This window comes from Pituophis catenifer, unplaced genomic scaffold (genome assembly GCF_029215685.1).
Source record: "Pituophis catenifer annectens isolate HBS135680 unplaced genomic scaffold, rPitCat1.0.hap2 SCAF_1, whole genome shotgun sequence".
NCBI lineage: Eukaryota > Metazoa > Chordata > Lepidosauria > Squamata > Colubridae > Pituophis > Pituophis catenifer.
This window is the reverse complement of record NW_027256881.1, coordinates 240,394,070-240,409,158: the sequence shown is the minus strand read 5'-3', so window position 1 is coordinate 240,409,158 and position 15,089 is coordinate 240,394,070. Positions and strand designations below refer to the sequence as shown.

The window sequence follows — 15,089 nt, the reverse complement described above, 5'->3', positions numbered from 1 at the left end:
ATAGAACAGTCTCCTGTGTGGAGGATGTAAGAATCTGATGCCAATCTACGGTTAGCCTTCCTGCAGAATAACTCTTTTTAATTTTGGCTGAGCTCTAGGATCAAAAGAGTGTCTGCCTTAGCAAACAATTATATCATGTAGGTAGGAAACAATTTGTACAGGAAGAATTCTGCCTCTTGCTGATAAATATATACCATCCCATCCTCTTTCTATTTGACCAGGATTTGATCCAGATTTTAAAACAACTGCCATTGGGATTAGGTTGGCCCTAAACCAGTGGTCCCTAATCTGTGGGCCATGAAGGTTTTGCAGCTGGGCTGTGAAAATGGCCGGTGAGTGGGTACGCATGCACATCCTCACTTATGTGAGCAGTGGGCTCCATTTGCATAAATGGCAGGTGTGTGTGCAAGCCGCTCACGGAAATGGAACTGTGTGCCGTGTGCTTTGCACGAACCTTCCCCTTTCCCCTCTCCCCGCCAGTTTGCAAAGCCGGAAACATTGGGGAACTCTGCCTTAAATGTAAACCCTTTCACTGACTGAAAATATTGACAGAAATAATTGTTTCATTCCATCCCCCCTCTGCAATTCACCAACTAATCATTGAGAGTAAACGTTTCCTTCCATAATGAATATTGGTCGTTAATAATCTCAATGCTTTTTATAAAGGTAATCCTCAATTTACAACTATTTGTTTAGTGACCATTCAAAGTTACAATGTACTGAAAAAAGACAATTGCTCCTCACACTTATTCTGGTTCGAGCATCCCTACGGTCACATGATCAAAATTCACTTGGCAACTGGAATGTATTTATGACAATTGCACAGTCCCGGAGTCATGTGAATCCCATTTGGAGCCTTCCTAGCTGGCTTCTGTTAAGCAGTCAATGAGGAAAGCCAGGTTCACTTAACAACTGCATAATTCAGATAGCAACTGCAGTGATTTTGCTTAAAAACAGTGTCAAAAAAGGTCATAAATTGGGCATGATTCACTTACCAACTTCCTTGCTTAGCAATGGAAATTCTGGTCTCAGTTATGGTCATAAGTCAAAGACTTACTTGTACATCACCTTTTATGTGCCTAGTGTCTAGTACTATATCTCCTAAAAAGGGGGTGGTTAAATACAATTTCTTTAACCACTTCTTAATGGATTTCCCCCCCCCCCCTCTATGTTGTTTATTGGAATATACTACATTTTGCAAACCCCAACAGGATATGTTAACAGGATTTTACAATCTGACCAGCTTATACACTGTTATTGTGCACTTCTTTCAAGGAACTCAAGGTGTGTATGTTGTCCTTTCCATTCTTATTTTATCTTCACAATAATAGGTGGAGTAGGTTAGATGCTGGCTGCAAAGGCCACTATAGTAGTGAACATCCCAGCTGAGCAAAGAGTCAGAGTTCTTCTATTGGAATCCAGGCCATAGTCCTTTAAATCACCGGCTCTTCTATCTCTAGCATCAAAGGAGTCCAATTATGGAAAAATAAGAGGTAGAGGAAGAAAAATCAAGGACTGCAGGCTCAGTAGCCTTGCATTTGCCATCTTTTTAGAGCAGACTCTTTAGGCAGTGGTGGGCTGCTGCATGGTCGCAAGGGTTCGGGCGAACCCTTAGCTCTGATCGCTGGCTGGGCCCACCCACCCACTGGTTTTGCTATGCTTTCCATTTATAACTAACTTTCTGGCTTGTTGGCTGGCCGTGCTGCCCCTGCTGTACTCACCAGAGCTGCCTGAGTTGATTAGGAGCATGTTTCTCTCCCAAAGGGGCACGTGTGCTCACAATCAGTGAACCCTTTGTTAAAGTAAGCGCAGCCCACCTCTGTCTTTAGGAAACAATCTATGTAATGCCATAGTATAAAAGGACAGTGAACGCTTCTATTAGAGTACACCATTTCATTTTTAAAAGACGATGTAAAGTAACAAAAGGAAGCTTCTGCAATGCAAATCACTTGCAAGGTTACATTAACCTCCATCACTTAGATTCTACACAGCCTAGGTGCTTTGCTTAGAATTATGCCCACCTGCAAAGGAAAAAAAATCTAAATTTGACTGATATAAAGCATTCTGGAAGGTTAAGGGTCGATAGGTAGCTGTCTCAATGATTTACTTTTGTGTATATGGGTACTTTGAGATTGACCATACCTACCATAGCAACCATTTCGTAGCAGGAGTCCTAATATGCTCTCAATCACAAAAGGCATTCAACAGTGTAAAAGAAAGGTTGTGAGACTAGCAAAACCTGATCGTAATTTTTTACTTAGTAGACAATCCTGGGAGATTGTCCCCCCTCCCACTGAAGTGTGTTTCTAATTTTTCTGGACTTGAAAGAAAACTTCCAGCGGAATCATGGTGTCTTGATTGTAGGATTTCCTTCTCGTCTACTACAGATTCTCCACAGTTTTGTACTTAGAGTGTTTTCTAAGTCAGAAGAAACTCCCCTGGGAAAAGGGAAACCCTGGAAATCAACCCTTTTGCTTCCTTGTGTAGCTGGATGCCCTCAAGAGTGCTTTTTTGAAGAAGTAATCAGTTGAGTCTCCAGCTGGGGGCAGGGCAGCCAAGAAGCAAGCTGACTGTGAAAGAACCAGCCATTCTTTTAAATATTCTCCATGGATGCTCCTGATGACAGTCTTTTTTTAAATTGGTGACTTTTTTAAATTGGTGGGCTACAACTTCAACAATCCTCAGCAATGATTACCATCGGTTAGGAACAGTAGGAAATGCTATCACAAGGTGAATGGCAAGAAAGATGACAGCTATGCCCACATCATTGAAAGTCCATCCCTTTCTTATCGGGCATTTCTGAGCTCCAGGGTAGTATCTGATTCAGGCCCTTAAATTTAGCAACATTACTCATGATTCCCTTATTTCATCCTCCTTTTGATCCAGCCTTCTTTCACCATATATTAAAGTTCATCCTAGCTTCCCAGGTGCTTTTTTATAACCTAATGTAAATCTCTCTCTAAGAATAGCCTGACCTGTTTTTCATAGGTTGCCTACTTTAGAATCTATTCATATCTTCAACAGCATTGAGGGAGGAAGATTTGAAGTACAGACCATTAAGGTACAGACTGGAAGATTAATGTTGAAGATGAATTATCTCATTCAGTTCTAATGTGCCACTTAAAACTTTCATTGAATACATACGCATGAAGTTTACAGAGAGCTGCACTATACCTGCAAAGACCAAAACAAGTCATTTCATGCATCTAGCACAATCTTTTCAAATGCAATTAAATCACTAAATTAACTTCTGATAACAAGAGTTCCAAGTTTATTTTTCTATATATGATTTTAAGGCTGTATGACTGATCCAGCATGGCTCTTTGTGTCTCAGAAATGGTGCCATATTTAGAATTCTCAAATCTGTAGTTACAAAAAGACATAATAAAAATACAGGTTGCATAAGTCCTCAACCTGCTGCCTTTCAAATTTGTGGGACAAAGTCTAAGTAAATGGGTAATTTATTTATTATTAGATGTTAACCTCCTTTATCAGTTTGTAAGTAACTCAAGATGGCAAACATACCTAATATCTTCCTCCTCCTATTTTCACAACAACAACAACAACAACAACAACAACAACAACAACCCTGTGAGGTGGGTTGAAAGAGATAATAAGATACTTGGTTTCACTATATATTCAAGAATCACTGCTGAGACTATCGTTGAAAAGAAGATAATTTCAACCTTCTGCTTGAATGTTGGTAGGCAAGCATTTCTTTTTCTCTTTTCCCTCATCACTCTTTAGTTTTATAAAACACAAAAAATAAGTAAAAGCTTCTTTGGAGAGACCAATACCTCTATTCAAACAAGCAAAAGGTTATGATACCAGAATATAGCCAGCAGATGGGCAATTATCTAGTGATTAAGTCCACCGTTTTAGTGATTCTAGATAGAGTCATAAAGAATCATATACAAGTGTGCCATTGAATAAACAAAATTACTTGAGTGGTTTTTTTGAGAAACAAAAGCAGTCAGTTTATTAGTCCACTTCCTAGATAGATGTTCCATGGGCACTATTGTGCCATTCCAAACACTAGACTTTTGTCACAGACAAACTGAGGTTGCTCTTACAAATGAAGAATGAAATAGCAAAGCATCTAAATTATTTCTAAATGGTTTCTTGTCCATGCTTAAGTCATGGGGTTAATATTATCTGTAGAACTTTCACCTGTTATTGTATTTGCAATCTTAATAAAATATGTGCATTTCATCCATATAAAGACTGTAATGATATAGCTCAGCAACAGCCTTTCTATCTTAGTATTCCTTGCCACAATGATATTACAGTATTTCTCTAATTTAATCAGATTAAAGGTTCATCTTGGTTGAAATGTCAGTTGGGAATTACCATACTTCACCTCATCAGGAAAAAAAAACACTCCTCCTTGTTTCTAATTGCTTTTTCTTCTTTTAGCAACCAAGAAACTTAAGGAAGCTCTTTTTATCCTAACAAAAGCAGAAAACAAAATCCAATATAGCAGTTACTATCCTTGGAGGCAAATATTCTTTAACAATAATGGCATCTAAAATAAATTCTAATCAGAGGCAAATCCATTCTGTATGAACTATATAAAGTGCAGACAGCCTTATGATTTCTTGTTCTCAAACCTGAATATGTATAATCACCAAAATAATAACAATAATAAGGTTCCCCTTGTCACAGGAAGTAACTGTTCTCTCCTGGGTTGGTTAACCTCACCTTAAGTATTGTGTGCAGTTCTGTGCACTACACTTTAAGGATGCAGATAAATAACTTAGGGTAGCAAAGATGGACACTAGGTCCTAGGAGGAAAGACTGAGGGAAATAAATAGGTTTCATTGTGAGGAGGCTAAAAGGAGATATGTTAGTACAAAGTACCAAAAGATCATTTACTGTGCTTTATTATTCTAGAGTGAAGGCCAAAAAACAAGGCATTTAAGTTACAGGAAGATATTCTGATTGAATATGGGGGGGGGGTCCTAACTGCAAAAGCAGTTGATGTTAAAACAGATTATCTAATGAGAAGGTTGGCTCCTGTTTGTAAATGTGTTCAAGCAGAAGCTATCAGGCATGCTTTAATTTGAATTTTTGAATATATTAATATTTACAATGCTGCTACATTATTCTATTGTCTTGAGGGAATTATTCAAACTCAGACAATGTATAGTCCTACCTTAAGCAACAGTAAAATTACTTATACCTTCCTTAAAAAAAAAAGCTAAATATATTTTCGTTTTTGATACCAGATCTTCTGGGTGAACCAAGAATATGAAAATGGTTGTAGAACAGCAGCATAAAATAACATATGTTCATTGACGTCTAATTTTAAGTTGCCTTTAGATGAATGACACATAATAAATAAATAAATAAAACTAATTCTACAGCCATAGTTCTTCATATAATTACATCTCAGGTGTACTGAATAGCCAGGCCTATGCCTAAACAACTAATTCAGCTGAACAAATATATATATATATGTCTTCTTAAGTTTTCGCGGGTGTGCATATGCAAAAAATTAAAATCTTGGGTGTTTTCCCGCGTCATTATAAATAAGTTGGCTAAAATATTTAAAATCCTGGTTAAAATCCCAGCTTAAAATCTTCTAAAAATCCTTACAGAGCACTCTGCAAGGTCCTTTAAAACCTCAGCTAAAATCCTACCAGTGACTTTAAAAGTTTTTCTTAAAGCAACGTTTCGACAGGCTCACAACCCTGTCATCTTCAGGCTCTGTTTCATGTAGAAGCTATGGGTTCTCTGTTGTGGGGCTGGAGCTGTCGCTTATCTATATTTGCTGCTGCTGATGTATGCTGGCTAGCCTGCAACTCTGTGTTCCGATTGGAGGACAACAGTTTTTCTTCCTGCTTCCTCCTCCTAGCTGCTTGGCTTCGTGTTACAGGCCCAGCTTTCTCAGATTCTCTATTATTATTATTATTATTATTATTATTATTATTATTATTATTATTATTATTATTATTATTATTATTGACGTGGGAAAACACCTGAGATTTTAATTTTTTGCATATATATATATATATATATATATATATATATATATATATATATATATAATCTCCAGCTAGATAGCAGTTTCATCTTCCTTCATTGCTTATACAATGGCCCAACACTTAAACAACTTCCTAAAATAATTCAGTTGGAGAAGAAATTTAATGTGAAGTTTGAGGATATATTTCTATATAACTTTATTTCATCATCCAAGCACCCATTTGGTAAACAAGCAAATATACTTCATCAATTTAGAATCAGAGAATTGGAAGGTACTTAATCCAATCCCCTGTTCAAAGCAGGATCAGGAAGAGTATTTCTGAGGGATGACAATCCAGCATCAGTTTGAAGACTTCCATTGAAGACTTCGCTATATTATGTGGCAGCTTTCCTTTGGCTGAAAGCTTATACAATCCATCTTGCCTACTTCATAATTTTAACCTGTTCATTTTGGGCCTATCTTCTGGGACAATAAAAAATAAGTCTACTCATTCTGTGGATAATCTTCAGATATTTGAAGATTCAAACAACTTCCCTCAGTTGACTGATCCATTGGCTAAACAAATGTAGAAACTTTAACTGATCTTCCAGATCCCTCACCATTTTGGTAGCCCTCCTCTGAAGTTGGGCAATGTCTTTTCTGAACTATGGAATACAGAACTAAGTATTCCAAGTAGAATCTGATCAGGGCAATGTAGAGTGGAACAAATATTTTGCATGACTTGGATCCTATATTTACTTAGTGCAATATTTTATGATGCTTCAGTAATCCACGGAAAGCACCAACTCCTTTGGAACCTATTGATTCAGATTAGTCTGAGAGGAAAAAAATTGGTTAGAAAACTGAACACAAGACCCAATATTTAGAGCTAATAATCATATGGATTGACATATAGATGTACCAATTAATGTGTGCATGTGATTACCAAGTATTTTAATCTTCAAGAACATGTACAATAAAAGAGACTTGTCTTCCAAATGCAAAAGCTACCATTTTATTTCAATTTATTTCTACCATTTATTTTCAATGTTTTTTCACAAACAAGAAAATTTAAGCAACCATTGAGCTTTTTAGTTAAGGAAGGAAAAGTAACTATCACACCATTTCCTTTCCTCTGCCTATCTTATTCTAGTGGGGCTGTTATATTTGCAAAAAATTGTTATGTACAACTGTGAATGGCCCCTTCTTTTGTGGATTGTCCCAGCAACATTGCTGTTTATTTTAAACAATGATTCTTACCTAGAGGTGCTATCATTAGATGCAGCTGCCTTTGCCCAAAACTGCTAGCAGTGCAGGGTGTTTTACAGACTTTTAAAAAAATATTAATAACCTGGTAAGAATAAAGCTATTGAATCGAGAAGGCTGAAATCCCAACATTCTGGGGCTCCTCTTGAGTTAAACAAATAGAAAATAGCCAGGCAATGCAAGGTGGCTGGAGTGGAACAAAACTGTAGGAAATTCCTGCAAGTTCTGATAGAAATGAATTGTTCTGGAACAAAAGGTCGAGAGAACAACAAAGAAATCAGAAGCCTTCAGATTAAGTGAGCTGTCCAATTGGAAGACTGCATAAGAGATGCTACAGGATCTTTATTTTTGTGCTCATTCCTGTTGCAACAAAGAAAATGAAGTACATTCATGGAACTAGGCAGGCATGACTAAGCCAAATGCCAACATTTATATGAGTCAATGCTAAATTATGTGCTTAAACTGCTCACATTTAACTTTGGCTGGGTCATGCCCTGAGATATTAAAACATCCTTTCTCTGCTACCCTCCAGAACTTCAAAACTCCCATATCCCAATCTAGGAAAACTCAAAGGCTCTGGCTCCAAACATCTGGAGGACATCAGATAGGAAAAGTCTGGATTAAGGCAAAGTATTGTGTTATCCATAATTTAATGTTTACTCACTCCCTATATTATGTTCTAAAGAGGCTAAAAATATGGAATGTTTCTGCTAATTCTGGAACCAGAGATTCTCAGATTCATAATAAAAAATATCTTGACTAATTAAGGTTAAAACCACCTTTGTGGTAGTTATATGCATAGTGGCAAGTAGGAATTCCATTACTTGCCAATTATCAAGAAGCAATGAATAGGCATTAGGAAAAATTTTGACTGCAATTTGACATGTACTCTTTGAGAGTTAACCCAATATTTCAAGCTTCCAGTGAGACATCATGACAAACTGATGTTAGAAAAACATATTGTGGCTGAAAATGGCACCCAAATGCTTTTGTGCTGCCAAAATATCTCCAAAGTAAAGCGATTGTAAAATTACCTGCATGTACCCCACACAGCTGTTTTTGTGAGCAGACATCAGGAAATGCATTCATTTTGTGGTCAACTCATTATAAATTGTGGGATTTCTTTGTGCTTATAGCCGTTAACATTGTCTATATCAGAGGTCTTCAGACTTGGCAGCTTTAAGACTTGTGGACTTCAACTCCCAGAATTCTCCAGCCAGCATAGCTTAAAGTCTTAAAGCTGCCAAGTTTGAAGACCTCTGGTCTATATGGATCATATGTTTGACTGAGATTCATCTCTTAATCACTTTGTATTTAATTTTTCTCCCATTTGGCTGGTTTTTTTTACTATATATATATATATATATATATATATATATATATGTTTTCTCAGGTTTTCGTGGGTGTTTGTATGTAGGTCTTTGGTTATTCGGGTCTTCTCCCACGTAAAATTGGAAGTGTCTTGGCCAAGACACTTCCAATTTTACGTGGGAGAAGACCCGAATAACCAAAGACCTACATATATATATATATATATATATATATATATATATATATATATATATATAAAGATTGGCAAATCTTTTATATATCAGTCTGGCAAATTTTACTGAAATTACAGGCGAGTTTCCTTCAATTCTTTTTTAAAAAACTTGTTAAAGTTTTGTAACATTTTTTAGTATACAGCAACATAATAATTATTGCTGGATTTAGAAAATGTTAAATCAAGGGATCAAGATGACTTTATTTAAGACTTTGAATCAAATTAAAAGGATCTTCTCTCATGGGAAAATGCTCTTTTTTATACTTTGAAACTGATACTTTGAAAGTTCAACACTAGAGGGAACCCAAAGGCTACCTTAAAATAAATGTTTGATGAAAGAGTGAAGGAAGTCTTTGAGTTATTTATGTTTATAATACAGATGTCTCCAACCCCTGGATCATGGACTAGTACTAGTCCGGGCCCCGTGGGAAACTGTGCAGTGCAAGTGATGGGCAAGAGCGTAAAGCTTCATTTGCATGTACAGGATTAGGTTACACATACGAAACCATCTCCCCCCATCACTGATGCCGCCAGTCCATGGAGCCAGAAAAGTTGGAGACTGCTACTATAATAGAATCAGAAGGTGTTATTGAACAAATCCCATTGAACAAAACTGAAATTGACTTATAGGTGGTTTAAAAAAATTATAGTCTATAAGAAAGGGATGAAAACAATGGATTTACAAACTGAAATTGAATGAAGATTTTTAAAATATTAAAAGAAGTACAAATCAGAAGAGTGATATGGATAATTTTCTTATATTGGATTTATAAAAAACATTTGCAGGAGTTGTCACATTGGAAGTACAAAAGGGGCCTGACAAAAATGACAAGAATTTTGCGAGAAGAGAGAAAAAGAGTATGAGAAAGCAGATGTTAGAACTTTCTGTGATGAATTCAAAGGTGGTTGGGAGAAAGAAGAATGAATACAATTCAATTTATTTGATCAAAATTAAAATAATGAATTATTCTTTCTGTTGGGATTAAATGGTTTTCTGATTGGGACTGGATGATGATGGTTATTTCTGCTAATGTTTAATTGTTTTTAACTGGGACTAGACTCTATTTGAATAGAAGAAATGGGGGATCTTTTAAATATAACTAGATATAAATACAAACAGGTTCAAATTGGGTGTACCAGATAAAAGTTTGTAATACTTATTTCTGCTAATGCTTACTGGGTTTCGCTGATTAACATGGACATTTTAGAGACAGGCTTATGGAGAATAGGGTGAGATGTGGAACGAAGAGATGTTTGGTTGTATTAGTAATAATTTGTTGAGTATGCTTGCTGAGGATACAGGGAGAGGTTTTTTCTTTTATCTTTTTTGTTCCTTTTCTTTCCCCTTTTTTGCACTTTTAAATTTTTAAAATGTCTTTCTGTACTATGTAGTTGCATTAGTTTTATCTGTATAATATAATTTTCAATGAAACTATTGCGAAAGAGAGTCCAACATTTCATTAGCAAAAATTAAATGCCTTTTTGCTCATCATTCAGTTGGATTTCTTTGCTAGTAGCATACATATATTTAGTGCACTTGATTTATAATTTTGAAATCCTTGAATTGAAATTGCTGAAAGTTTCTATTTGGTAAAACTTCTTAGTGTTCTGAAATGTCCAAGAACTGATTCACCAAATACCGGTATATTGCCTTGCCCATCACAATGTCTCTAGCATTTCTGGGGAATACATTCACATGGACTTATTAATTTCTTAAACTAGCTTTTTCCCAGAAGCTCAGTGTGGTATATGTGGATAGGTAACTATATTCAATGTTTTAATCACAAGAAACTTATATTTTATGTTAGCCAAGGTAACTATTTCCAATACAGACACACAATGAGTTTCAGGGCTGATTAAATTACCTGAACTGTCTAAGACTCTAACTAGATGCCAGCAGAACTGGGACAATTTCACATATGGTCAAGAGCTACATAATTCAATTATTAGTTTTTACTTTTAAAAAATTTGATTTTTTTTTTTTAGTTTGCTGTCATAAGCTCTATTTTTAATCATTCAGACTACTTTTTTATCCTCTGCAAGTAGGGATTCCCTGTACTGAGAGAATCACAATTCTCAGCAGGGATAAGAAATAAATGAGAGAAAACACATCAGTTGCAGCTGGATTGCTTCTAGAAATTGAACTTCTGATGCCATAAAGCAATGAGGGAGATTGTCTTGTTTGGGGATTTTTTTAAAATTTCATATATGGATGCTTTTAATTAGCAAAACTAACAGAGGAAATTATCTATACAACCACAGAAAACAAAGTCAAGTGTCTTCTCAATATATAAAAACAAACAAACTGTTGTCATGAATTGTAAGTGATTAAAGTAATTCTTAAAAGGCCTCTGGAATTCCACATCAGGAATAAAACTAGAGAGATCTTATATTATTTTGATTTTGGAAAACAGACTAGGTGACTGCACTCAGATTTAAGGCAATATCTATATATCACACTGTCTGACAAAGTTTGTCTACTTTTGGTCCTTTTAAAACATTGGCCATGCACTGTAAATGGTTTCTTTAAAAAACCGATTCCCCAATGAATTAGATATTGTAAAATAGACTGATTAAGAGGAGGAAAAAATGCCAGTGATTTTGTTTGCAATTGTATATACAGTAGTAATTAAGAATTACCATGCATGGAACCTGAAGCAAATCTTTAAAAGTTTCTGTTTAAAGCAAGCATGTTTTATGTCAGTTCTTGTAGAAATTGTGACTGAACTGAGCAATGATGCCAAACACGAACTTGCTGGTCCTAGTGTAAAAATGTAAATGTACAGCCCATTGTTGTTACTAATCAGCTGTTTAGGCATGGAGAATGGTAAACAGACTTTCCTGTTTGCTCATTCTAAAATCCATTCTGTTAAGTGCAGCTGTCTGTCTACAGCAATGGCTGGTGAACCATGCATGCACATCCATATGCACAAAGTATCTCTTATTTGGTTAGGAATCTAGTTAGGGATACACACATAGCCCAAAGTTGGTTTAGGTTGGTTGATCCAGTGTAAACAGGCATTTGAATTGTTCATTGAAGACAGAATAGGAACTAACCTCCAGGAGGCTCAGTGTAAGTGAAGCACATTAAATTTTCTTCAAACAGTATGACAAGAAGAGGTAGGGAAAATTCAAGAAACATATGCATATGCAAATCCCTACCAAGTTTTTATCCAAATTCAGAGAAAACGTTTTGCAGCTGTGCTTGTGTGTGTGTGTTGGAAACTGAGAACAGAAGCTTCATTTGATAAGAGACAATGCTTTCTTATTTGATTTCTTAAAAACATTAGAATGTAAGCATTTTCACCTGACCATTTTGGAAAAGGAGAAAGGTTCCATTAGATGTCTGATAATACTTAGTTACTTGATCTTAAAATTATTTTTTTTTTAAATCAATGGGTGGGATTTGTTCCCTTAGATGGAATGTAAGCAGTTTTACCTGATAATTTAGATATTATTCTCTGGATTAAACATATCTCACCCTTTCCTCCTCTCTTGTGCGACCATTATTAAGGACAATAAGTCCTTAAATTTGTTTACAGTTCATTCTTTGAAAGAACCAACTAAGCTTCCTGTATTTAATGTGGATCAAATAGATAGCTGGATTCCCTATAACCCAACCATCTCTGTCAGCTTTTCTTAAACTGTGTTTTATAGAACCCTGGAGTTTCATGAGAGACTAAGGGCAAGAAAAAAGTCCACTCAAACACAGCCTATGGTTGTCTGCAGCAATTTTTCCATGATACAATGGAAAGGGTGGGGCTGTTTGGCTGACATTCAAAAACTCCAACCCCGTTGGGGAGGGATATTTGCATTTATTATGAGTCATTGCTTTGCTTAAATTTAATTGGGTTCTGAGTTTTTTTTTTTTCAATTGAAAAAATCCTGAAGAACTTTGAAAACCCCTGTGGTAAGAGACAGAGCTGGAACTATAACAGCAAGACTTAGGAGAAGATACAAAGATCAACTTTCTCCTTTCACACCTTTGTCTGTTCTCTTTAAAAGGTCCTAACCTTCTGAGCTACCCTGTGTTGAATCTTTTCTCTCTTTTTTTCCAATATCTGACACATCTGAAATTCCTTCTGATTTAAAATAGGTTCCCTCAATCTGCCTTAACTTCAGTTTGACAATACAGTACAGGAAACTTCTTTCCAAATGTGTGTACACATACAGACTGAAATCAGACAAGAAGAATACATATTACCCCTTTCCCCAGCCCTCCCCTTTGCTAAGTCATTCTCTTCACCAAAATCCAGCTTCATTTATGGAGATAAGCATCCAACCACAGCGCTCCAGATTTCTTTAGGGATCTAAAGAGTAAGAAGACAGGTATGAGATTCCAATAGTATAACAGAAGTCTGACTGTGTAAGCTGACCCTGAGCTTTCTCCCAAGCGTGAATTTATAGTAAACACTTGTAAGAAAGACAGAGAACTCCCAGATCTATCAGCATACAGATTAAGTATTTCTGCATTTCTGTAACCCATTAGTATATAAATATGGCTGGCTGGCGTTATGAAGTTGTACTCGTGTCTCTATGCTCCCCAAAAGATAGAACAGACTGACAATCCCTATTGAGTCTCTTACCCAACAATGTCTGCAAATGCTCTCAGAAGAGGTTTTTCTTCATAAGGAACTTCATACTTGGCACACAGGGACTTTACCAACGGTGCTATCTTATGGTAGTTGTGGCGTGGCATTGTGGGAAACAAGCTCAAATAAAACAGAAGAAGAAAGCATGAGGAAAGCGCAGGAGCAGCAGTTCTGGGGGACATGCCATGCACTATAGAAATAAACAGAGCCTAGTCTGTTCAACAGCCGGATGAGATAGCTGAATCCAGAAGCAACATGATGGACTGTATTGCTTCAGCATCTAAGATATGAGTACATCCCTTTGAGGCAATACGGCAAGCTTGGCTGGAGCCCAACATCTTTTGCATTCTCTCTCTCTCCCTATCCATATATCTAGGTCATTATATATGCACTTGTATTGTTTATATATACTTTAAACTGAAACTGTGAGGAAAGATTTCGTAATCTTGTTATTTTTTTAAATTTGTCCAGAAGACAGCAAGAGCTTAAAGCTTTGAAAAAATGGGTTTTAAAACTCCATGGGATTTTTTTGGGAGGGTGGGGTGGGGAGAAGGTTAGTCTTTCCATTTCTAATTAGATGGAATATTTGGATGTTTTATATGGAAGATCACTGGAATGGTCAAAATGATCAAAATTCAGATGCTTGGCAACTAGTTCATACTTATGACCATTGCTGTGTCCCAAGGTCATGTGATCATCTGTTGCAACCTTTTGACAAGCAAAATCAATGGGGAAGCGAGATTCATTTAACAACCGTGTTACTAACTTATCAACTGCAATCATTCACTTAACAACTGTGGCAAGAAAGGTCATAAAATGGGGCAAAACTCACTTAACAACAGAATTTTGGGCTCAATCTTAAGTCAAGGACTACCTGTACAATAGTTTTATGTACATTGCCTTTTATTTATTTATTAAATTTATATGCTGCCCATCTCAGTCTGCAAAGTGACTCTGGACGGTGTATAAATTTAATAATTATTACATATGCTTGTACCATATAAATTTAATAAATATTACATATCCTTGTAGCATACTAAAATTCTATGGTTATTGCTGTTAGCCAACATTTTTTTCTTATTCCATCTTCTCCAAGGTGACTATTACATCTTGTGCATGTATTTTCACTGCCAATGTACCTTCAGAAATAAACATTGCATACTTACTGGTGCTCTATTTGAAAGTTTAGATGTCCACTGAACCAGTCATTGAAAAAAGACTGCTCAATATTGCAAGTAGCTACCAGCTGTGAAAGAAAGGCAATTGTGAATTCCAATAAATCTGAATTTGAAAAGAGGTTAAGTTCAAAATCATTACTTTTTTCTTTTTGGTAAAGTCTGCCATTACAGTACTGTGGACATGCTACAATCTATTACATGCTGCAATATGACTGCACAGTAAAATGGTAATCTTTTGAGTTCTTCAAAATAGTGAGGTATTGCAAGAGGCAGGAAATTAAGAAGTAATATGTTTCAAACAACATTTGGAACAAAGCAGTGTAGATCTGAATTATAACCAGCTTCATGTTTTTAGAAAAATAGGTCAACCATTGTTCCTTTGTCTCAAGATGCCAGACTAAATTGATATTTGCAGTATTAATGATGACTAAGGATTTAGCTACATTAAAATTTTGCTAAATTAAATCCTTAACCCAGTTTAGTCTGCTTTACAAGAAGTGTGGAGCATGGAGGAACATTTTCGTTAGTTTCATCAAACCTGAGAT

At 36.0% G+C, this 15,089-nt stretch overlaps 1 protein-coding gene across 1 annotated transcript in view; it reads right to left on the bottom strand.

The window, feature by feature from the left end:
* Positions 1–13,032: 13,032 nt before the first annotated feature.
* Positions 13,033–15,089, bottom strand: part of LOC139327498 (acyl-CoA 6-desaturase-like) — a 37,224-nt gene continuing 35,167 nt past the window's right edge. Inside the window, exons 10-12 of the mRNA XM_070957336.1 lie at positions 14,533–14,612; positions 13,361–13,486; positions 13,033–13,084 (exon numbers count right to left, since the gene is read on the bottom strand). Of these exons, the coding sequence (XP_070813437.1) occupies positions 13,033–13,084; positions 13,361–13,486; positions 14,533–14,612 (258 nt within the window). The remainder of the gene's footprint in view (positions 13,085–13,360; positions 13,487–14,532; positions 14,613–15,089) is intronic.